The sequence below is a fragment of the Sciurus vulgaris genome (assembly GCF_902686455.1).
Source record: "Sciurus vulgaris genome assembly, chromosome: 3".
Lineage (NCBI taxonomy): Eukaryota > Metazoa > Chordata > Mammalia > Rodentia > Sciuridae > Sciurus > Sciurus vulgaris.
In genome coordinates this window covers 43,640,815-43,666,147 of record NC_136463.1, presented here as the reverse complement: position 1 = coordinate 43,666,147, position 25,333 = coordinate 43,640,815, and the positions used below count along the sequence as shown (strand labels likewise).

General features: G+C 42.3%; 1 protein-coding gene across 1 annotated transcript in view; it reads left to right on the top strand.

Annotated features, from left to right (window-relative positions):
• Positions 1-25,333, top strand: part of SLC47A1 (solute carrier family 47 member 1) — a 103,458-nt gene that overhangs the window by 5,216 nt on the left and 72,909 nt on the right. The window contains exons 2-14 of the mRNA XM_079130349.1: positions 3,058-3,159; positions 3,656-3,724; positions 5,147-5,295; positions 6,579-6,621; positions 8,117-8,161; positions 11,653-11,750; positions 12,023-12,120; positions 12,225-12,338; positions 12,430-12,497; positions 16,101-16,209; positions 16,338-16,413; positions 21,060-21,129; positions 21,383-21,515. Coding sequence (XP_078986475.1) covers positions 3,058-3,159; positions 3,656-3,724; positions 5,147-5,295; positions 6,579-6,621; positions 8,117-8,161; positions 11,653-11,750; positions 12,023-12,120; positions 12,225-12,338; positions 12,430-12,497; positions 16,101-16,209; positions 16,338-16,413; positions 21,060-21,129; positions 21,383-21,515 — 1,174 coding nt within the window. The remainder of the gene's footprint in view (positions 1-3,057; positions 3,160-3,655; positions 3,725-5,146; positions 5,296-6,578; positions 6,622-8,116; positions 8,162-11,652; positions 11,751-12,022; positions 12,121-12,224; positions 12,339-12,429; positions 12,498-16,100; positions 16,210-16,337; positions 16,414-21,059; positions 21,130-21,382; positions 21,516-25,333) is intronic.

The following is a 25,333-nucleotide window of genomic DNA, read 5'->3' as shown; positions in this document are numbered from 1 at the left end:
TAGCACCCCACTCGCTGGGTGACCTTTGTGCATACAAACTACATTCTGTGGCTAGGAGTCACCCAAAGGGCTTGAAACCAGAATCTGAGGAGTAGTCAGTAAATCTAAATTCCCGAACTCTGTCCCTCCTCGGACTGAGGCTTAGGATGGGCTGACTCTGTTTGGCTGTCTGACCTGGGCAACGAGAACACGGTTATTATTATAACCCCAGCAAAACTGCAGCGACCTTCACAAAATAACAGTTTTAGCTGGCATTGACATTGAAGGTGTGTCTCACTGGATTAGTTGAACTCAGCTCCACTTTCTTGGACTTTTGTAAAAGAGACATCTGAACTATTCCCACCCTTGGACTGGGCACTCACCCTAAGAAAATGCCTCATCCCACCCAACTGAAAAAGATGTTCAGAGCAGTATGGTTTATAATAGCAAAATCTCGGCTACACTCCAGAGGCCTGTTGTTAGGATAGAATAGGCAGTTTTCACATGAAGCCATGAAAAGCAGCTTATGTATAGCCTGTAAGGAGGCAGGGAACTGAAGTGGAAACACGAAGTTCTGTGGGAAAGGAGAAAACAGAAAACTTTCCATGAACACTGTGATTTCTGTGCACAACGGCCTCGTGGACAGCCATTTGAAAAGATTGGGAAATGATGCTGGGTTTACAAATACAAAAGACCTATGATCTTTGAAGTTATATGAATTCAAAATTTAAAGAGCCACCAAGCACCACTGATTGAAACCACAGAGAACATCTGTAAGGGAAATGACCACATCTAAATCATGTCACTATGTCCTGGCACACACCTATGGCAGTCCATTGGCTCAAGCTTTAGATTCTGCAGAATCAGATTATTCATGTCTATTTTTTTTTTTTTTTTTTTTTTTTTTTTTGGTGCTTGTGGTACTAGGGATTCAACTTAGGACCTTGTGTATGCTAGGCAAGCCTCCTACTACTGAGCCAACCCTGGCTCTCAACCTTTTTTATTCCCATCTCTACCCCTCCATTTCCATTTCCTTTCTGTCGTATTTTTGCTTACTTGTTCAATACCAAAGGTTTCCTTCTGTTCAGTAGGGAGAGGCCCTGTTGGAAATCAAATTCATATTTGATTTTTGTGGTAGTGAGAGAGGATCTGGGTTTTGGAGCTGGTGCAAGAAAGATATGTCCCTGAGTCGTGGATGCACATGCACACATGCACACACACAAAGTTAGAAGCTGGCCATTCATATTTTGAAGGTCTGGCCCATCAAATGGGAATCAAATCTGGAAATGTTCTCTCTAGATGTTGTTTCTAGGGATGAAAGGAAAGAGAGTAGTCATCCTATTATAGCTCAGGACTTGATCCGGTACTAATATAACAATTTGGGGATGCCTATAGGGCTGGCAGATGGTCTCTGCACAGGTTTGGTGGAGACCAGCAATAGGAACTATGTCACTAGAAGTCCTTAAAAGGCTATAAGAAGTAGCATTGAAGCTGAACCAACAGTGTCACCATCCCTGGGCATCCCTGGGCATTTTTGGAAGAGCTTTTGTGGGGCAGGCAAGCAAATCCTTAGGTGTCTGTTGTCTTCTCCTAGGGAGTGGATTCAAATGAACCTCCCTCTGGGACTACATAAGCCCCCATGGGGAATGACGTACTAGACTACCTGGGTCTAGCAGGAATTGGTTTTAAATTAACCTCAAGAAATAAGTGACCAATTGTGCAGCCAAACCATTGTGGAGCGATTCATAGTAGTCACTGGAATTTTGAGGAAGAGTAGCTTAATTGTCCAGAAGCCGAATTTACCCTCATATCTGAGCCCTGTAGAATTACAGAATTATAGGTAGCTGGGCACAGTGACATGTGCCTATGATCCCAAAGACTCAGGAGGCTGAGGCAGGAGAATTGCAAGTTTGAGGCCAACCTCAGCAAATTAGTAGGGCTGTAAGCAACTTGGCGAGACCCTGTCTCAATATAAAAATGAAAAACTCAGAGAGAGGCGGGGGGTGGGGGAGGTGGAGAGTGTGTCTGTCTCAGGTGCTTGGCAAATCAGTAGCATTTCATCCAGGGGTCCCAGATCACACGGCCTTCCAGTGGATAATTTCATTTCTACCTTAGCCCCTGCTGGCTGTGGAATGTCTTGCTGACTGGAATGAGTTCTTGCCATTGAAAGCTATATTCTCTTCAGGAGAATTCTCATTTAGGAATCTAGAATAACAAGGGGGCAAAGAGGTTATCCAAGAAGGCAAACTCTGAAAACTTCTGAAGAAATTTAATGTGATCTTTGCATGAGAAACTGAAGTGAAAAATAACATTGAAAAGACCGGGGTGCTCTTAAAAATGTGATCCTGGGGGGATGGAAAGAGAATAAGAGAATGACCTACTGGTACAGGAGTGCTGTTAGATAGGAATTATAACTTCTAACGTTTTATAGCACCGTAGGGTAACTACAGTTGACAACAATTAATTGTATATTTCAAAATAACTGGTATAGAGGATTTTGAATGTTTTCAATACAAATAAATGATAAATGTTGAAAGTGATGGGTGCACCACTTACCCTGATATACATCATTACATGGTACATACTGTATTGAAATATCATTCTGTACCCCATAAGTATGTACAATTGTTATGTGTCAATTAAAAGTTTTTTTTCTGGTACTGGGAATTGAACCCAGGGACACTGCACCACTGGGCTACGTCCCCAGCCCTTTTTATTTTTTATTTTGTGAAAGGATATTGCTGAGTTACCCAGGCTGGCCTTATACTTGGAATCCTCCTGCCTCCGCCTCCTGAGTCCCCAGTATTATAGGCATGCACTAGCAAGTCTGGCTTCAATTAAAATTTTAAAAATTAAAAAAAAAATTATATGGGCTTTTGATCCAGTGATTGCAAATATACATTTTACTATTTTAAAAAGGCCCTCAGAAGTCATACATTGGCCTATGCAAACTGGCATTGGTTCTGTAAAAGTTGGATGCCTTTACTTCTCACTGGAGCTGGTTGCAGGAGGACACCAGGCCACCTTAGACTGTGATCGCTGGCACTCATCTCTCCGCCTCTTCCCCTCTCTTCCCAGTTCTTGGCACAGCTGATGATGTTCCTGATCAGTTTCATAAGCTCAGTGTTCTGCGGCCATCTGGGCAAGCTGGAACTGGATGCAGTCACACTTGCAATTGCAGTATGTACAAGAGTTTCTAGCAGAAGTTTATGAAAACCCTCAGTATTTACTTTCTCCTGCTGCTATAACAAATGAACACTTTTTGAAAATCATGCCAGTCCTGAAGTTTCAGATTTTAGAGTATTTCAGATTTGTGGATTTCTGGATTAGGGGTGCTCAACCAACAGTTCTGAACAAGTAACTTATCCAAAATTGCTGCAGTGCCCCATTTCATTCCCTTAAAAAGGGTTCATGACCCCCTGAAGTTAGAGAGTAAAATGTTCAAGACTTAAAATACAAAATACTGTGTAACAACATCTGACCTGTTTTTCATTCCTCTCTGATCTTGTGTGTGGCCCAATAGATTTAAGCAGGGGTTCCAGGCAGATAACAAGGTGATTAGATTGGCTTGTTAATACTGAAGGAGGAACTTGGCTGACTCTGATCAGCAAGGTAGAGAATTTACCTTTCTTTCCTCCATTAACAACGTCTGGTCTTATCCTTGGTTTATTTCCAGGTTATCAATGTCACTGGTATTTCTGTGGGACACGGCTTATCTTCTGCATGTGACACTCTCATCTCCCAGGTAAATGGAAGTGGTTACATTTTCTCAGTGCCCCCAGCATCTTAAGTATAAATGGAAGAACCCCATCAGCAAAGAGAGACATGTTCATACAGATGAGAAGATCTATAACAGTAGACACCTTTGGCATTATCAGTCATTGACTCCAGTTTCCCTTGCCTACTGTCTTTGAAATGTGACTGGTTTTCTTTCAGCATTGTGAACTAGTGTTCATCTGTATGACTGCCTTATACTGATTTTACCAAACAGTGAACATTTTGCAAAAGTCCCTTCTATCACTCAGGTTTAAGTTTGGTATGGGTCCTATAGTTTTCAAACCTGGGCCTGCAACAGAATTGCCTCCAGGGTTTGTCAAAATACAGGTTGCTGGGCCTTATCTAGGGGTAGGTAAATATTCACGTCCTCTTTGAGGGGAGAGGGAGGAGGTAGAGAGAAACATTCCAATTCATATATAGAAATTTTTAATTTATTTTTATTTTTACAGACTGCATTTTGATTCATTGTACACAAGTGGGGTACAACTCTTCATTTCTATGGTTGTACACAATGTAGATATTTTTAATTTATTGTGCTATTATATCCCAATAAACCCATCATTAAGTTGGAAACATTTTAAGTTGAAAATGCATTAACCATGCTAACCTACCAAATATCCTAGTTTAGCAACACAACACACTGCATTCAGTTGTTTCCCCTCGTGATTGTGGGGCTGACTGGGAGCTGTGGCTCGCTGCCACTTCCTAGCACCAAGAGAGAGGATCATACCTCATATTACAAACCTGGAGAAGGATCCAGAATCAAAATTCAAAGTATGGTTTCCGCTGACTGACTCCATATCCCTTTTGTACCATCTTAAAGTTGAAAAATTAAATTGATCCATTCCTAAGTTGAGGACCGTGTGTATTTGTGTAAACATTCCCTCTGGCTGATCTGAAACTGCCACAGAGATGTCACTGAACATGAAACTGGAGGAGACACACACAATTTGGCTTCTGTAAGTCAGTAGGAGCTGGCTCCTCGCACCATTGGCTATAACCCCAGAGTTTCCACTTCAGTAGGTCTGGAATGGAGCCCAAGAATTTACATTTTTAACAAGTTTCCAGGTTACGCAACTCTGCACATTAGAATCACATGGGGAGTTTTTAAGCATTATTACTACTTGGGTTCTTACTTGGATCAGTTAAATCTAGAATATCTTTAGTGGAATCCTGTCATCAGTTTAATAAATACTCCCCAGGTGGTTCTTATGGGCAGTAGCGTTCTAAAACCACCCATCTATGTGACCCTGGGCACCTCCTCCATAAAGAATATAGCAGAATCTCTACTGGCATGTTTCTTTATGAGGTTTGATGGGAGACTTTGGGGGAACAGCAAAGATGTGCTATTTCTGTGCTAATGGGTTTGTTTTGGATGTTCACACCCCAGACATATGGGAGCCAGAACTTGAAGCATGTGGGGGTCATCCTACAGAGGGGCATGTTCATTCTGCTCCTCTGCTGCTTTCCTTGCTGGGCACTCTTCCTCAACACTCAGCACATCTTGCTGCTCTTCAGGCAGGACCCAGATGTGTCCAGGTAAGATGAGACAATGTCATGGTGGAATGGGCATCCTTCCCAGCAGAAGGACCATCTATCCAGGCAGGCTCAGCCCCTGGGAAATACAAAGGGGAGGGACAAAGCTGAATATCAAAACGAGCATCGAGCCCTCCTTGGTCAACCCCTCCTTCTCTCCTGATGACTTCCAGAGTGAAGAGTTTTGAGTGGAATTTACTTTACAAATATCCTCCATGTGGCATGGTAGCCAATGATCTGTGATTCCTGACTGAGGGTGATATTAAAATCACCTGGGTGCTTTAAACCCCACCCCAGGCATCTAGTCCCCAGCCCCAGGACTCTAAATTGGTCCAGGGTGAGGTCTGGGTACCAATAGCTTTCAAAGCTTCCCAGGTGATTCCAATGAACTTGCCATGTTTGAGATTCATGGGATTAACTGATTATAACCTTTAAAAAGCCTTGCCCTAAACCAATGGCTCTGTGCCTAGGGGGCATTTGGCAAGATCTGGAGACATTCCTGGGTATCACAACAGGTAATGGGGGTTGCTACTGGTTGAAACCAGGAAGGCCAGGACAGCATCCCATGGCAGAGAATGGTCCAGCCACACTGTGGGCTTGGAAAAAACCTATCATGTTAGTCATTTTTTTGTTGTTGTTGTTGTTGCTATGATAAAAATATCTACAAGAAAATATTAGAGGAGGAAAGGTTTATTTTGGCTCACAGTTTGGCTCACTCAGAGGTTTAGTCCTTGGTAGGCCAACTTCAGTGCTCTGGGCTCAAGCTGAGGCAGAACATCATGGCAGAAAGGCATGGTGCAGGAAAGCTGCTAGATTATGGTGGCTGGGAAGTAGAGAGAAGGAAGAGCCAGGTGGATCAGATATAATCCCCAAGGGTATACCTCCAGAGATTTGTTTCCTCCAGCCATGCCCTGCTTGTCTACAATTGCCACCCAGTACAGTAGTCCTTTCAAATTATTAATCCATCAGATGAATGAATCTACTGATTAGGTTACAGCCTCATAATCTAGACATTTCACCTCTGAACAACAACACAGGAGCTTTTGGGGGACACCTCACATCCAAACCATAACACACCTATCTTAGTCTTAGACTTAAAAGAAGCAATAAGGGTAATTTGGGTTATAAGATGGAAAGATCTATGTATAAATTTTCCCATTTGCTCCAGTGCTTTAAGCCCATTTATTTAAAAAGAACCAAGAATGCAAAAATTAGCTTGAGTTATTCTATTCTGCCTTTCCTGAAATATAGGCCTCTATCATTGTTTTTTGTTTTCTATTATATAGGCTTACCCAGACCTATGTGATGATCTTCATTCCAGCTCTTCCTGTAAGTTTTCAAGGGTTCAAAGGCTCCACTCTTGGGGTCCGCAGGTGAACAGTAGCTAGAACATCTGTGAACCCCATGTGTTGGCTCAGTCTCCTGTGATTCTCATGTGTGACATAGGCTCCTTTGCATAAGTGTGCTTTTAATCACACCCATTAAGGACACAACCAATGTTAACTTAATCTCAAAGAAACACCAGGGTTGGGAGGGGTGACTGCATTCCAGGAGGCTACCTTCTTAAATTCCTATAGTCTCAGGGCCCTCAGGTCAAAAAGAGAATTCAGACTTTTCTTCTCCCTCTAGGGGTCTAATCCATCTCATAACCTCTGAGAGCATCACTTTGACTTTTAGACCTTTTGTGTCTCCTGAGTGTGATCACACAGAACTCTAAGTGGGTGTTAATGTTTGACACCTGTTTGTCTGTGGTCAATGAACAATCAAAGCCAAGGTTATTAAGTTGGAGAGTATAGATGTATTCATTTGCTGGGGCTATCACAACATAATACCACAGACTGGGGGATGTGTACAACAGAATCTATTTTCTCACAGTTCTGAAAGCTCCAAGTCCAAGGTCAAGGCGTCAGCAGGGTTGATGTCCTCTTTGGCCTCCCTCCTTGGCTTACAGATGGCCCCCCTTTTGCTGCGAAGTCACTTGGTCATCCTTTGTGTACAAATCCCCCAGTGCCTTCTTCTAAGGTCACTGATCCTATTGGATTAGGGTCCCACTCTTATGCCCTCATTTGATCCAATCATCTCTTTAAAGACCTCTAAATCCAGTCACATGGGGCATAGGGCTTCAGTGTGAATGTGGGAGACAAAGTTCAGCCTGTAATAGTATCTGTTTGCCCCCATAACTGACTTTGTGCTCTTTAGTTTATCCTGCTTTCATTTTATTTTTTATTTTACTTTTTTTCTTTTTTTTTTTTTTTTTGCAGGGGGTGGGTGTTGCTAAGGATTGAACCAGGACCTGAAATGTTAGGCAAATGCTCTACCACTGAGGTGCACCCCAAGTGCTATCCTAAAATCTTTAAAATGTGGTATTTTTTTCATCATTCCACCAAGTGAGATGAGAGCCTGGTCTACAAGGAGCAGCCCTCCAACTTACCTCCCAACATCCCCAGAAAATATTTGCCATGCACCAAAGAAACTGCATTTCCCTTTTTATTTATTTATTTTTTTGATGTGGTGCTGAGAATTGAACCCAGTGCCCCACACATGCTAGGCAAATGCTCTACCACTGAGCCACAACCCCAGCCCGGCATTTTCTTTAGCCAGATGGAGTTTTGCTTGAATAATGTTAATCCATAAAAGAGATGTGTGAAACTCCTTGGCCACAGATGTCCTACTCCTGCCCCTGTGCTGAGAGGGGGCCTCAGTGGATCCATGTGAGAGCAGAGAGCAGCCAGGTCTTGGTTATGGTACAAGCCAGCCATGGCTCCCAATTCACTGATGTGTGGCCAGACCACAATGTTAACACTCACTTCTCGTTCTTTTGCAGGCAAGCTTTCTTTATACGTTACAAGTTAAGTACTTGCTCAACCAGGTAATGTGGATTTTTCTTTTCCTTTGGGAGGCTAATGAAATTGGGGCCCTGTGAATACTCAGGGACACCGGGGTGGAGGACATTTTCATGGTTGTGCATACAGGACTTTGATGTGGAAAGGGGGGCTAAGTGATATCAAGGAAAGAAAACATTATTTTTGGCTCTGGAAAATTCACATCCAGTTCCCACTTGGAAATATTGTCATTGGCAGATTAGGATTGGACCCTCTGTGTTCTTTGGCTCTACATTTTAAATTGGCTCCCTGGAAAGAAGGGTGCAGTCTTGTCTGCTTCTGGAGAGAAATGAGGATCAGAGTGGCCTGTCTGGCTCCAGAGAACTAGCTCCTCTGCTCAGTTGTCTGAAAGCCCCCAGTTTCCCCAGTGGGGACATAAAAGCTTCAATTGTAATGACATCCAATGTTAGTCAGGACTTTTCATGTGTGGCTAACAGCAATGGCCAAAGGTCCCAGAATGATTCCCTGACATGGGAGGTGTGGATTCATGATGCCAGTGTTTGATGTGCAACCATAGACTTCCTTCTAGAACAATCCAGATAAATGAGGGACTGGGATGTGGATCCCCATCACACAGGCAGGCAGGCTTTCTAGCATATGGAACACAAAGGATGAGGGAAAGGAGAAGGAGGAAGTTGCCTACCTTCTTAATGATCTCAATTTAACATTACCCTATTAACAAAAAAAAAAAAAAAAATCCAATTTTATTAGTGTTAGGATTATATAGTCAAACTACCTTTTAGACTAAGAGGATGGAACTCAGGGCCTTATGCATGCTAGGCAAGTGCTCTACTACTGAGTTCCATCCCCAGCCCAGAAGTCAGCATTTCTAGTTTGTCTCTGGGCTGCCTCTTTTTTCTCTAGAACCTTGTGTGAACCTGGCTGTCAGTCTCTCGGCAATTTGGTGGCCTTAACCTCAGGCTCTAATTTGAGCAAGTGAGGACAGTGGGTATGAAAACAACACTTTTCAGAAATATGTGGGATCTAGAAGTAGGAGCCCTGAGCTAAGGAGGGTCAGGAGATATGAACTGAGTTATGGTGGGCATGTATGGTTTCCAAGGAGAAAGCAGGGGAAGGGCACCCCAGACAGTGGGGCTGCAGTGTTGGGGGACATAGTGGGTGATGGCATTACAAGAGTAGGCTGGCCCAGGGTCTGTTAGAACAGAGCCTTGTGTTCTCTGCTGAGGGCTTTAGTTTGTAGGAAACAAGCTAATTGGCAGGGCAGGGATGAGGTAGTTATGGAGGTCGTGGGATGATGAAGGTCCATGAGGAAGAAAGAACTGCCTTGTGGGAGGAGCAGCAGGAAATGTGATCTTGGGGTGAGCTCAATAGAATGAGAGGGCCGGAGGGCTGGAGGGACCATGGGAGAGGAGGGAGTGGCACTTTACCCCAAAGTTTCTCTCAGGGGCCCTCCCTACTGAGAAGCCTGGTCAATAGTTGAGTATAGAACAAAAAGAAGCAACTGACTGTTATGGAAAAATTTCACAATCTGCAAGAAGGTATAGGGGAGAAAGAGAGCAGAGGAAAATCCTTAAACATTCAGGTAGGAAAGTGACCTCCCTGGGCCTCTTATGACCTTCCCCGAGGGAAGCTACCTCCTTACATGTTTCCAGTTTCCATGACTTCCACGTCTGTCTCTGACCTCCCAGGTGATATTTCCAGCTGTCTTTGGAAGACCCATGCATTAGGCAAACATGACCTCCTCATCCTGCCCCGTAAGCCTGCTCCTCCCCTGCCTGGATCCCATCTCAATCAATGGCCTCCACCACTTTCTCTCCTTGTAACCTGTCTTTCGTAGGCCCTGTCACACCTGTGACTTCCTCTTTTCCTTCCTGCTGCATCTGTCTGATCAGTCACCATATCCTATAGGTGCTACCTGCTCCTTCCCCTCCTCTATGCCACCACCTAATTCTTTTTTTTTTTTCTTGCCATTTGTCCTCTGTCATTTCTGTTGAATCTAACTAAGTCTTCCCACTGCCACTATGTCTCTGTGCATCCAATATCACACTGCTGATTTTACCTTCAGACTCAAATGTAAATCTGGTCATAGGCTCCCTGGTTGAAAACTAACCAGGGGCTCCTGGTGAATAAGTGGTCCATGTAACTAGTTGTTCAAGACTCTTGTCCTAGCGCCTTCAGCCGAGCCATCAGAAATGAACCCGTGGTCCTGTTAGGTTTATCCAACCATCATACTGAGGGAAAAATCAGAGGGGTCATGGGGAGACTCAGCAGATGAAAAAGAGTTAGAATATGTGTTCACCAGAACCCGAGGAGGCTCGGGTTCTGGTGAAATTTAAATAAAGCTGTGATTTGTAGGCTTAGAACAGAGTAGGGCTCTGAGTGAAGGACCACTATCAGGTCTAGACTGCAGCGTGGACCCAGGTCCTCTTCCTCCTGAAACTGCAAAGCTAAGATTAATGTAGGAGGCAGGTGGATGTAATTCACTACATCCAGGAACTCATGTGAAGCTCTGCACGTGGGGTGGAAATTGAAGCTACTTTCTTTTTTCTTTTATGGTGCTGGGGGTGGAACCCAGGGCCCTGCACATGCTAGGGACTGCTCTACCCCTGAGCTTCAACCTCAGCCCCCAAAGATGCTTTTGTGTTAAAGTCAAAAGAAAGAGTGGGATGTTTTCTTTTTACTGATATTTCAAACAGCAAAATTTCTTACACACTTTGATTTTGAGAAGAAATTTTCTCAATAAGAAAGCAGTAATCATTCAAAGAAAATGAGGATGTTTATGGGAGCAACATGACTTTGGGAAAAAATAGTATTCCCTCTTGACTTTGCAGCCTAAGTATTCTGTTATTCTATCCTTATGTGGCAGGACAGATTTTGACATCCATTGTGCAATGTTATTTTATGTCCATGCACTAAGTCATCATCTGATTTGCTACTCCCCGCTCCCCGCCCCCAGTGCTAGGGACTGAACCTAGTGCTCCATGCATGCTAGGCAAGTGCTCCACCCCTGAGCTACACCCTAGCCCCTAAGTCTTAATTTGAGATACCAAAGAGACTGGACATTTCTCCTGCCCCTGCTTCTGAGAGTCAGCTATGATGGAGTCCATTCCACACTCCAGAAAGAAAACACTAGTTTCACAAGCTCTTCTTTGGTCAGTTTTTCTGAATTTCAATTTTGGTTGAGAAAGTATCGTACTTTCACACACTACCCAATGTGAAAGTGCCTTCTTTAAACCTGTCAACTCCTGCCGTCCCTGCACCTTTGGAGATGAGTCATTTCTCTTCTTCCGTCTGCTTCCTCCACATTTCTTGCCCATGTGTCTCTCTGTGGCCAGAGCTCTTCACTTCGTGCTTCAAATAGAGAAGAAAGAGAAGGGGAAGGGAGAGTGGTTAGGAAGGAGCAGCAAGGACGTGGCATCCCAAGTTAACCCCTCCTGCTGCACCAGAGACGCCCAGCTGAGCAGGCCAGCTGGAGCATGTCTGGGTAAGTGGGGCCTGTGTCATCTCCTTATTCCAGGGAATCGTTCTGCCCCAGATCCTGACAGGAGTTGCCGCCAACCTTGTCAATGCCCTGGCCAACTACCTGTTTCTCCATCAACTGCATCTTGGGGTGATGTGAGTCCAGCCTCCCCTTGGGACAGAGAGAAGGGATGATTTTATGTGACTTTTCCAAGGGGAAGTAGGGTGGGCACTTTAGCTGTTCCACATGAGGCCTCTGTGTGCCACTCTGGAAAACCCTATTGGGGATGGAGGGATGGGCTACCCTGGGAAGATGACCCTGGAACCTGCTGAAGAGGGAACAAGGGGTATTACTCCCCTCCTCACTGAGAAAGGCATAGAGAAGGTGAAGCACAGGTGCCTGCCCTTACAGAGACTGTCTTTTCCAGGGGTTCTGCATTGGCCAATATGATTGCCCAGTTCACCCTGGCTCTCCTCCTCTTTCTGTACATACTGGGACGAAAACTGCATCAAGCTACCTGGGGAGGTAAGACTGCCTTTTGTCTTCCAATGCTGATGAGGCCTTTGCCTTGGGCTGAGTTCAGCCCACTGGCCAGATATGTTGGAAATGTGTGTGTGTCTTGTCTGCAGGGTGGTCCCTTGAGTGCCTGCAGGACTGGGCCTCCTTCCTGCGCCTGGCTATCCCAAGCATGCTCATGCTATGCATTGAGTGGTGGGCCTACGAGATCGGGAGCTTCCTGAGTGGTCTGTATAGGGGTGGTTGGTGAAGATGGGGGGTGCAGGGGATTTGGGGGATCTGTCCAAAAGCAAGGTGTCAGCTGTCTTTATTCACCAGGTATCCTTGGCATGGTGGAGCTGGGAGCTCAGTCCATTGTGTATGAACTGGCTGTCATTGTGTACATGGTAAGTGAGTGCCACCATGTGGACATGCTAGATGTTCCCCTTGCTTGGTATTCTGCAAGTGGTGTTCTATAGGTGGGCACAAGCATTTGCGATGTAAATCACTTGTGAAATGATCATTGAATGTTTTTCTAGAGCCCAGGAGGGTCCTTAAGGTAGGATTGGATCTTCCCTGTGAGCTGAAGCAGGACTTAGACAGAAACTCTAAATGATTCATGTGTGAACTTCTCATTGCTGTGAATAAAAACCTGACAAGAAAAACTTAGAAGAGGAAAAGTTTATTTGGGGCTCATGATTTCAGAGGTTTGGTCCATGGACAGCCAATATCATTGTGTTGGGCCCAAGAATATCATGGTAGAAGGGTACGGTGAAGGAAATCTGCCTCAGGGTAACCAGAAAGAGAAAAGGAGCCAGGGGACAAGACATAATCCCTAAGGGCATGCCCCCAGTGACCCTCCTTCTCTAGGCTTGGCCCATCTGCTCACAGTTACCACCAGTACAGTAGTCCTTTCAAGTTATTAATCCATCAAATGGATTAATCCACTGATTCGGTTATAGCTCCTATAACCTACTCCCATGACCTCTGGTGTTAACACAGTAGCTTTGCGGGGACACCTCTGCCGCTGGCTCTTTGCGGTTCCAAAATCCATGGATATTTGTCACCGCCTGCAGCAACAACTTGCACGGGTCTTATGGGTGGTGGAGTGGAAACTGAGGCACTTCTTTCTCTTTAGTGCGCTGCTTTCTTGCTTGTTTATAGAGGATAGAGGAAATGAGGTTTACTTGCTTTGAGAGGAGAGAGAGAGAGACTTTGCTTAAGAGAGAAACTTGCTACGCCTTAAAGTCCTGCCTCCTGTGAACTAAGGGTACGTCCACCTAAGGTGCCCTAGTGATGCGTCTCAGTTCTCTGTTCCGCGATCTGCCTTCCGCCGCTGCCCCAACTTGCTGCTGTGTTCTTTCTTCTGGCTTTTCTGCTAATGGCTGCTGTTGCGTGTTTTTCCCTCTGGCTGCTTCTAATGGCTGCTGTGGCGTGTCTTCTGCTGTTTTTCTGCTGCTTCTGTCTCGTTCTGCCTACGCTTATATCACCTCCAGGAGGCGGAGAGCAGGGCCACACCTCTTACGCAAAGATTAGGCGAGATGCTCCGAGCAGGCAATTAGTGCTCGAGAACACATACGCATACATTGTGTGCGTGGATGAGAAAATCACCTGAATGTGCTTATGTCAATTAACCTCCTCGCTGCCGATGTGATCAGGCGCCATCCTGGCGCCGCCAACATGGCACAGCCCCCAACAACCTCATAGCCAAACTATAACAATATCCTAGCTCTGTGCTCTAATACAATTCAAATCTGAAAGATTTGATTGTATTTCCACACATTTAGAATCTTTCAGTTGTCACAACGTAAATGCCTTGAGGGACCAGGTGAGATAAAACAGGATGTATGGCTGTAAAGGCTAAGTTACTTACTATGCCCAACTGCTTTGTTCTGAAGCCTCCTAATCACAGAGGGGCCCTCCTAAGAATGGAAAGCAGGATTTCAATCATATTTGTACACAATGTTCATAGCAGCATTACTCCGAATAACCAGAGAGTAGAAGCAATTTGAGTGTCTACCCATGGATGGATGAGTAGATGAGCAAAATGCAATACATGTATACAATGGAATATTACTCAACCATGCAAAGGAAGGGAATCTTCATGCACTAGAGGAGAACTCCAATCATTGGAGGATTTTCTGTGACTTTGATTTACTGAAAACATGTATTGGACATTCTGAAGGACTCTCTTCTATAGCAAGTATCACTTTAGAAATATAAAATTAAAGACAGGGTTTTGAGGTGTAGCTCAATTGGTAAGGTACTTGCCTAGAACATGCTAGGCCCTGGGTTCCATTGCCAGCACCACATACAAACATACAAGATAGAAAGGAGCATTTGTAATGTGGAAAGAGACTAAAACCAGCAAAGATGCTTTGAGTTTTTTGTGACATTAGGGTTACATTCTATTCTCCATTTGGTTATGTTTAAAATGGACACCTCAGTGAACATCCTGTGTGACTATCTCTGTGTACTTGCTTAATTGTTTCTTTGAATTTGTACAAGTGAAATTTAATGTACAATTTCAATCCTTTGCATGTGTTGCATATACTTTACAACAGACTTGTAAACAGAATTTACATTTCTACTTTTTTCTCTTAAAAGGATCCCTTTCTGCAGATTCAACAACTGTTCACATTTTACTCCATTTGATGGCTCTGCCTATTTATCTATCTACAAACTCCATAATTAAATGCCACCAATTATCCCAGTAATGTCCTCTATAATTGTTTTTTCCTTTGGCATTAGGGTGGCATGTCTCTTTAGAGTTCTTTAATCTGGAACAGATCCTTCAACTTTCTCTATCTTCCTTGCGTGTTCTACCTATTTTCTCATAAATAGATTCAGACTAACATCCATTTTGGCAGGAATACTGTAGAAGTGATACTATGTGCTTCTCAGGGCATTGTATTAGGAGGCACATGATGTTGATTGTCCTATCATTGGTGACATTAATTTGAGTTGCTTAGTTAAGGAGGTGCCTGCCAGGTTTCTCCCTGTCATGTTCCTATCTTTTTCTTTATGGTGAAGAAATAATTTCATGCAAGATCTCTGTCCCTTTAGCAAGGTGGGGACTCAGTTTTCCATTTTTTTTACATCTCTCAATCTTTCCTCAATCTGTATATTAGATTTTAACCCACCCTTAGTTATCCTGACTATATAGCAACATTTATAGAGTGATAAATCATTTTTCTTTATTAATATTTCCCAAGTGGCAAATTTGTAGGTAATAGTAATGGCAAATTTTATTGAGCAATTACTACCTGTGAGACACTGTTTTAAGCAGTAAGCAGATATGGACTCAGTAAAGACCCACAGTATCCCTGTGCAGTAGGCTTGATGACTGAAGCCTTTTTACAGATAAAACAATGAAGATCTAGAAAGATGAAGTAACTTGAGGTCACATAGCAGAGGTCTGGAGAGGTTAAGTAACTTGCTCAGGGTCACATAGCTGATAAGTAGCTGCTCCAGGATTTGAACCCAGGCAGCCTGACTTCAGAATCCTGATTTGTAACTGCAGTGCAGTGCTATTTCCTTATACCTTTTTTTTTTTTTTTTTTGCGGTACTGGGGATCAAACTCAGGGCCTTGTGCTTACGAGGCAAGCACTCTACCAGCTGAGCTATCTCCCCAGCCCCCTTATACTTCTTTTGGTACTGTTTCTGTCTTCTAAACTTAATCCCTTGATGATCTTTCAGAATAAATACTAGCTTGGGCTTTGGGTAGCTCATCCCCCTACCCTTCCCCCCTACCCAGAGGAGGATTCTGATTGTGGGATCCTCCTCTGACAGAGGTCAGAAACTCAGAAAAGTCCAGAGTGTGAGGAGCAACATGAGGATCCAGGTTCCACATTAGCCCTGGGTTTCCCAGCAGAGCCAAGGCAATTTTCAAATTAGGTTTTAGAACTTGTAGGACCAAGTTTTGTGCCTTTGTGAGGCACAAATTTGCTTCTCTGTTTCTTGCTCTTACTTTGCAGTTTTGCTGTTGTAGGTTTCCTTTTCATTTTAGATCCCTATGGGCTTCAGTGTGGCTGCCAATGTCCGAGTAGGAAATGCTCTCGGTGCTGGCAACATTGAGCAGGCAAAGAAGTCCTCTGTGGTTTCCCTGCTGGTGACAGGTACTTAGACCCATTTGCCCTATGCTTGAACCTCACAGTGCCCTGTAGCCTCTGTACATGAAACCCAGGACTCCTGTTTCCTGCCAGGGTCCTTGTTCACTATGCTGTTTCTTCCCTTTTACCTCCAGGGCTCTTTGCTATAACATTTTGTGTCCTGCTGTTAAGCTGTAAGGATCTTGTGGGGTACATTTTCACTACTGACCGGTGAGTGCCAGGATTTTCTTGAAATGTAAAATCTGTGCTAAAGAGTTGCTGTCATGGCAGGTGGAAGCCTGGGATAGCTGCATCTCAGGATGGATATGAGTCTTGTGCAAGATCAGAAACCCCACTGATTAGATAAATACAAATATTTATAATCTAGAATGTCAATTTAATGGGTATTGGTATTATGCTTCTGATGGTCATGTCTTTTTAAGAAAAACACTTTTCATTACTATCGAATACATTTTCAGGTGATTATAGATTGAGCATTCCAAAACTCAAATCAGAAATATTCCAGAGTCTGAAACTTTTTGAGCACCAGCATGATGCCACAGTGGAAAATTCTACACCTGACCTCATATGACAGCTAGCAGTCAAAATCTAGGCATTCTAAAAATATTGCATAAAATTAACTTCAGGCTGGGTGTGGTGGTACATGCCTCCCAGTGACTGGGGAGGCTGTGGCAGGAGGATCACAAGTTCAAGGCCAGTCTCAGCAAATTAAGGCCCTAAGCAACTTAGTATGACTCTGTCCCAAAATTAAAAAAAATAAATAAAAAGGGCTGGGGATGTAGTTTAGTGGTTAAGTGGGTTAAGTACCCCTAGGTTCAATTCCCAGTACCCAAAAAAAGAAAAAAAAAAAAAATTACCATCAGCCTATGTGTATGAGGTTTATATGAAACATCAATGAATTTCATGTTTAGATTTGAGCCCCATACCCAAAATACCTCATTATGTATATGCAAATATTTCAATATCAGAAAAACAGTCTGTAACACTGGTTTAGTTTTTCTGGTCTGGGATACTCAACATTTATCTTGGCCCCAATGACAGGAATCATCTTATATCTGCCAGACTGCAGGTATGCCAGGTTTATCAGGTATGCATAATATTTTTGCCAAACCAGATCAAAGTAAAAACTTTACCCATAAGCTGTCAGATTGATTGTTGAATTGTTGAGTGTCATAAATGCCCTTTCTGCTCTGCAGCTTTTTCTTTTATTTACTGATGAGGCTAGCTTGTACATTCTAACTATATAGAAATACCATGGGAATACTTCTTATTTGGGATCCCTTGTTAGCAATTACAAAATGCAAATTGCCTTTTGCTTCATGGATTCAAAAAGCCACTGGAGTGGGCAGAACTAACTTTCAGTTTACTCTTCACATATTTGTCTTCTGTATTCAAATGATAGGTTGTTGCTGGTTTTTTTTGTTTTTTGTTTTTGCCTCTGCCATTTTATTATAGATTTCTCACCTCAGAATGAGTAGGGAAGGCAAATAAATAGTTCTCATTTTTCTCAAAGGGAATCAGAATTAACTTTACCAGAAATGCAGGATAGGCTGATGGTTCCACTGGGAACATGGGGGAAGTTGAATCCTGTTCACTTCTAAACACCACATAGAGCAGGAAAAAGGATGAAAAAAAAAAAAAAAAAAAAAAAGACTTTAAAACTATATCTTTGAGATTATGAGACATGGGAAACCCAAATATCAAAATACTATCGTGTGTGACATTTTGGTCAATGATGGACTGAATATATGACCCATCAGATTATAAAGAACTGAAAAATTCCTGTGATATCTAGATGCCCCTAGATGCCACAGCTGTCACCACTCACACATTTGTGGTGATGCTGATGGAAGCAAACCTACCGCTCTGCCAGTTGTATAAAAGTATAACATGTACACATATGTATGTTATCTAATGCTTGAAAATAACTGACTTTATATTATTGATTTATGTATTTATTGCCCTGCACTTTTAAGCACTCTACCAACTGAGCTATATCCCCAGCCCCAATTGCACTGCACTTTTAACCATTATTTTAACCTCCTTATAAAACTTTCCTGTGAAGCAGTATTATGCCAGCAGACCCCCATGCACCTCCTATGCCCTGCTTTTCTCAGTTGCATCCTTTTCTCTTGTGTTTGACTTGGCCCTAGAAACAACAGGCTATACTGCACACACACACACAATTTAACCAAGGTGTGTCGTAGGGTGTACCATCAGGTTTGCATAAGTTTGTTCATCCTGAGATGTTCACACAATAGCGAAATTGGCTAACAATAATGTTTCTCAGAATGTATCGCTGTCATTAAGTGTCCAGAACCAACTAACATTGGCAAAATCCATGAAGTTAAATAAAACATTACTTCATTTAATCACAGGGGAGAGGAGAAAGTCCCTCCACCCAAAATAAGAGAAGAGTGAATTACTGCAAAACTCCATTGTTAAAAAAAAAAAAAAATTCATGAGAGATACCAGGTTGCACAATTTTTTTACAAGATAATTTTAAAACCTGGAGAAACTGACAATTCTCTAAGAAAATATTTGATCAAGATTTACCCAAGAAAAGAGTAAAAGTCTAAACAAAGTGATTTCCTTATGAGAAATAAGAGACAATAACTGAAAATGCCAAAAAGCACTCGTTCCAGAGGGTTCCACAATTTTTAAAATGTGGATAATTCTACTCATATTTTAACTATTCCTAAGCACAGAAAAATGGAACTTCCACATTCTGTTTATGAAGCAAACAGAATCTGACAAAATTTGCACATGAAAAAGAAAGAAATCATACCATTCTTGCTTATTATATTAATAATATTAAAAATCCAAAATAAGCCAGAGGTGTGACTTGTTGGTGAGCCCAGCATACAAACTTAGTGTGCATAGAACCCTGGTTTCAATCCCCAGCACCAAAAAGAAAAAGAAATAAAAATCCAAAATAAAATATTAGTAGACATAATTGAACAACACATTGAAAATAATATATTTTGGTAGAATAAGAAAGTGAATATATTAGGTGGAAAAGACAAGATGCAGATCAACATGTAGAGAATGCTTTTTTTGAAGTGATAGTATACAGAAATCAAGAATATCCATTTGTATTTGCTTATATTTTCATAAAAACCAGACAAATACAGAAAGTAGAAAAAATTGTTACCTGGGGTGGACTGGAAGAGAGTGGCCATAAGACTTCTCACTTTTCTTTTTCCTGTTGTTTGATTTCTTTAAACATTTGCAAATTTTCCCTACTCAGACATTAAATTTTAGTAAGTGAACTATATTCCTGTCCTTGTTTAGGAAGTGATCATCTTGTTCAGTGCTGGATTCCACATTTATTCATTCATTTAGCAAATATGTATTGCCATACAGTGATCTAGGCTTATTTGTGACCAGTCCAGTCAAGGGTATGATGAATTTTGTGTCTCCCTAGGTCAGTGACAGCATTTTTCTTGCTTCCTATCACATGTAGGCTTTAAAAACTGTCTCTCTAGCTGGGCATGGTGGCACATGCCTGTCATTCCAGACTCAGGAGGCTGGGGCAGGAGGATCACAAGTTCAAGGCCAGTCTCAGCAACTTAGCTAGACCCTGTCTCAAAAAATTAAAAAATTAAAAATAAAAAGGGATGTAATTCAGTGGTAAAGAGCCCTTGGGTTAAATCCCAAGTAACGCCTCCCCCCCAAAAAATTAATCTAGTTTCACATTAGATGTTCTAATTTCTATGCACTAAGGATAATTACTCAGATTATATCTATAACTGTAAAGCTTACCAACCTTGGTTCCATAGAAAGCACTTTTTTGTTTGTTTTTTGGTAGTGCTGGAGATCAAACTCAGCCTCACACATGCTAGGTAGGTGCTCTACCACCAAACTACACCCTCAGCTCCCACGGAAAGCACCTTAACTCTTAACTGTGTAATGCTTTATCCACAGTGGAATTGAACCCAGAAGTGTTCTACCCCTGAGATAAATCCCCAGCACCTAATTTTTAAATTTATTTATTTATTATTTTATTTATTTTGATGCTGGGGACCAAACATCAGGGTAGGAGGAGCTTTACTACTGAGCTACAACCCCAGCCCTTTTTATTTTTTATTTTGAGACAAGGTCTTCCTAAGTTGCTTAGGGCCTCGTTATATTGCTGAGGCTGACCTCGAACTTGTCATCCTTCTGCCTCAGAGCCTACCAAGTCACTAGGTTTACAGTTGTGTGCCACCATGCCCAGCTTTTTCTTTTCTATTTTTTTTCTTTCTTTCTTTTTGTTTGTTTGTCTGCATTAGGGTTTTGCTAAGTTGCCCAGGCTGCTTTGAACTTAGGATCCTCCTGCCTCAGCCTCCTGAGTAGCTGGGATCATAGGGGTGTACCATAGTGCCTAGTCTAAGGAATCATGTTAAAAGAAGGATGACAGTAAAATCTAAGCTTTAGCTTTTGCAGGCAGTGGAGTACCAAGTCATTTAATTGGTTTATTTCAACCAAATGGACCATATACATGCATATATATATATATATATATAAAAGTTATATATTCCCTAAAAGTTATAAGATAGAGCTGGGCGCAGAGCTTAGTGTTACAGCACCTTGCCTAGCATGTGCAAGGTCCTGAGTTGGATCTCCAGCACTGGGGAAGAAAATGTCATGTTCTACAACATACGATTTATTTCCTCTTTGGGCAAAGCACCTATAGAATTGTTCCTGCATAGAAGCTATTGGCTGGAATGCATGGACCATGCCTGCAAGACAGAGGATGAACTGTGCTGCTGAACTGAGACAGAAGCAAAGTCCCACCACTTGGGAATGGTGTGGTTGTCCTTTTTCACACTTTTGTTTTCCACTAATCATCATATGCTTTATTTTCTGAACAGAGACATCGTTGCTCTGGTGGCTCAGGTGGTCCCAATTTATGCTGCGTCCCACCTCTTTGAAGGTCTTGCTGTGAGTGTTAATACCCTTAAGAACTTTCACGGTCTCCATTATATGTTTCTTCTGATGATTGGTAAATTTCAACTGAGAAGAGGAGTTAGGGTAGGAAGTACTATTGTTATCGTAGTCCCTTCTGTAGTACCTTGTCACATGTTCATGGATTTTTGCCTGAGTGCCCTGAGAAAGTTGGTCCATACTTGAGAGGTGGGGAGTCTTTCAAAAGCACCAGCAGTGGTCACTCTGATGAGATGTTACCTGCCCACAGTGCACGAGTGGTGGCATTCTGCGGGGAACTGGAAATCAGAAGGTTGGAGCCATTGTCAATGCCATTGGATATTACGTGATTGGACTCCCCATTGGGATTGCACTGATGTTTGCGACCAAGCTTGGAGTGATCGGTAAGCTTTAATTATTTCAAAAATAATAATTGGAAAAAAAAAAAGAAAAAAAAATAATTGGGAATACATTGGTAGTGAATAAATGATTATATTAAAACTTGAGGTTGTCTTTAGGTGAAGTATCACTGACTTAAGCATGGTTTGTTTTAATCCATCAGATCTGGGCAGACAGAGCTGAGTTACAGACCCAGGAAATGACCCTCAGAGAACACTGAAACTTGATTCTGGAATTCTGGAGTTTTTCCACTTCAGTTCTACCCCTTGTTAGAGAAAGTAGGGAGTGGACACTTGGTGGCCTTCAGCCCCAGCCCCAGCCTCAGCCAGAAGCCCAAGGCTGCATGATCATGCCCCTCTTGCCCATGCAGGCGATTATCCCCATTGCCACACCCAGTACAACAAAATGTTCTCCCTGTCCTAAGTTATCCAGCCAGTTTTCACTTCTTCAAATGAGTGACAGCAAGGACCATTGAAGAAGCATATGGAAATGTCCCTTTTGTTCTGTTTTCTTAATGATAGCCCCTTGCGTGGCAAGACCCTCACAGTGAAGCTGTAGAAGGAAAGTCGTCCTCCTGTGGCCATCCTAGAGAGATTGGGCTGAGGTGGGAAAATGGCAGGTCAGCAGCATGGCCCCTGGACATAGTAGGACACAGAATAGCACCAAGGGGCACGGCAACTGACTAGCACTCTCCTTATCATCCTCCCCCTCTTCTATAGCCTCTGCCTCCCTCCTGCTATAATCTTTGCTATGATCGTATCCATGTGTCTTCTGGGTATTCCCACAGTATGGGGGGACAGTGTGGAGGGTCAGTGTGGGCGGTGCAGAAAGAAGGTGGGGCAGGACACCTCTTTATCTCTTGTATTAGTCAGCTTTTTTTTGTTACTATGACTGAAAGACCTGACAAGAACAATTAGAGGAGGAAAAGCTTATTTGGGGGCTCACAGTTTCAGAGGTCTCAGTATATAGATGGCCAGCTCCATTGTTCTGGACCAGAGGTGAGGTAGAACATCATGACAGAATAGTGTGGCAGAGGGAAGCCATTCAGGGCATGGTATCAGGAGAGAAAGCTCCACTTAATAAGGAAAAAAATATAAACTCCAAAGGCACATACCCAGTGACCCACCTCCTCTAGTCACACCCTAGTTGCCTACAGTTACCACCCAGTTAACTCATTCAAGTGGATTAATGCATCGATTAGGCTAAAGCTCTTATAACCCAATCATTTCACCTCCGAAAGTTCTAGTATTGTCTCACACATGAGCTTTTGGTGGATACCTCATATCTAAACCATAACATCCTCTTACTGAATTTGGAGGAAAGAACTGAATCCACATGATCTGAAATTACCAGAGTTTTTTTTTTTTTAAGTAGGGAAATAAATGACTGCCCAGCTTTGGTTTCTAAAATAATGATTGGGAATACATTGGCAGTGAATACATGATTATATTAAAACCTGAACATTGTCTTTGGGGTGAAGTGGTAACTGACTTAAGCATGATTTGTTTTACTCCATTAGTATTTGGCGGGCTCAGAGGCGGTAAGAAGACATCTGATACCCACAGAGAACTTCCAGTCCAATATGCTTCATTGTGTTACACCTTTTTCTCAAGTTCAATAATGTTTTAATTAAAAATACAGAAGATGGTCAAAGAATGGAATTGCCAGAATTCATTGGTGCAGAAAATTATTTAGCTGAGTTTCTGGCATTATTCATGCTTTGGGTTCACTGACGACAATGTTAATGGAAATTAACCAGAAGAATCTATATTTTTAGTGATGTATTTTATTTAACACAATATATTTAAAATATTATCATTGTAACATTCAATGAGTATAAAATACTAAAGAGATAGCTTATATTCTTTTTTATATTGTATCTTATTAAAATTACTTTAGGGGACGGGGTTGTGGCTCAGTGGTAGAGCACTGGCCTAGCACTCATGGGGCCCTGGGTTTGATCCTTAGCAACACATAAAAATAAAATAAAGGTATTGTATCCACCTACAAATAAAAAATATATATATATAAATTATTTTAATTGAAAAATCTTACATGTATGTTTGAAAATGCTACAAAGAAACCCATTGTTTTGTACAATTAATATGTACTAATTGTAATTTTAAAAATGAACCAATTGTATACATATGTGGGGCACAATGTGATGTTTTCATGTGCATATAATATAGGATGAGTAGATAAAGGTAATTAACATATCTGTCACCTTTTTTATTTTTCATGGTGAGATATCTAAAGTTTACATCTGAAATTTACTCATATGCAATATGGTATTGACTATAATCACCCTGCTGTGCAGTAGATCTCAAAACTCATTCCTCCTGTCTATCTAAAATGTATGTTCTTTGTTTACCTTTTTTGTGTTGCTAGGGATCGAATGCAGGGCTTTGTGCATACTAGGCAGGCACTCTACTACTGTCACACACATTGGCCCAAGAAACCTTGTACCCTTTGACCGACAATTCCCCGTACCCTCCCACCCCACCCCACAGGCCGCCCTAGCCTCTGGGAACCATCATTCTACCCTCTACTTCTGTCAGTTCAACTTTTTCAGAAGAGGAATTTACTTTAAAATATAGATCCGTCTCTATTCTATGTGCTGTACTTGGCCCACTTAATTCATTTAGCCAAAAGCATATCTACTGTGTGCAAAGTAGAGGGATTTGAGAATATCTAAAAGGAAATGTTGGGGGCTCTGGGACTCTGTGAGAAGACTGTAGTCAGCCCCTCTACCTATCATTTAGATGGAAGTATAGCATGAATTGGTTCGGAATGTCATATTGCTTTCAGTAGGGTGTGCATTATTACTATACAACATGCCCAGATGGGTATCAAAATGCTACAGGTTCTCCTGAGCAACCCTAACACATTGTAACAGCCTCAGAATTCCCTTAGAGGCCTTTCTAATATGCAGATTCCTAGGTCCTGCCCAGGATATTCTAATAATTATCCTGTTTGGGCCCAGTGGTGCACACCTGTAATTTCAGCAGCGAGGGAGGCTGAGGCAAGAGGATTGTGAGTTCAAAGCCAGCCTCAGCAACAAGCAACACCTTGTCTCATAAAAAAGGTTTGGGGATGTGACTCAGTGGTTAAGTGCCCCTGGGTTCAATCCCTGGTACCACCACCCCCCAAGAAAAATTCTGCATGGGGTTCCTAGTTGAGTCAAACAGAAATCTTTTAGTATGTATTGTGAAATTACTGGAAATCAAGTTCATAATTTTCAAATTATGGCTGGAGCTAGCTAGTTATTTTCTGTTGAAGATAAGGTGAATTTATAATTTCTGTGTACTAGGAACTCTGGATTTGGAAAAGGAAGGAGTGGCTTACTTTTACTAAACTATTTTAGGAATAGCAGGTGGTCACTAACTTCACTATTGTGAAGAGTGACTGGCCACTCCTGACAAATGTGATGTGAAGGTAATTGGCAAAGAGGAGCTGTAAACCTTGCATGGAGTCTCCCCACCTGAACCTGGGAACCCAGTCTAGCCTTCTAAATCCTTAGATGGATATGAACAGCTGTGGAAATAAACCAAGACCAAGCAAAGGAGAAAAGCAAAGGCTTTGTATTCTGAGCCTGCCACTCAAGGAAGTCAGCCACAATTAGTAGGAGAGCTTTATAGTGGGTAAAACAAATAGTTCAGGTGGGCCTGATGAGAGGCTCTTGGCCTGGAGGAGCTAAAAGTGGCTGACTAGACATGGGGCCACTACATGATTGGCTAGGGGTATATATTTGTCCTAAGTTGCAAGTGGGGACCCAAATTAGGAAAGCTGTCAGTTATGAGCCAAACCCTGGCCATTTGGCTTT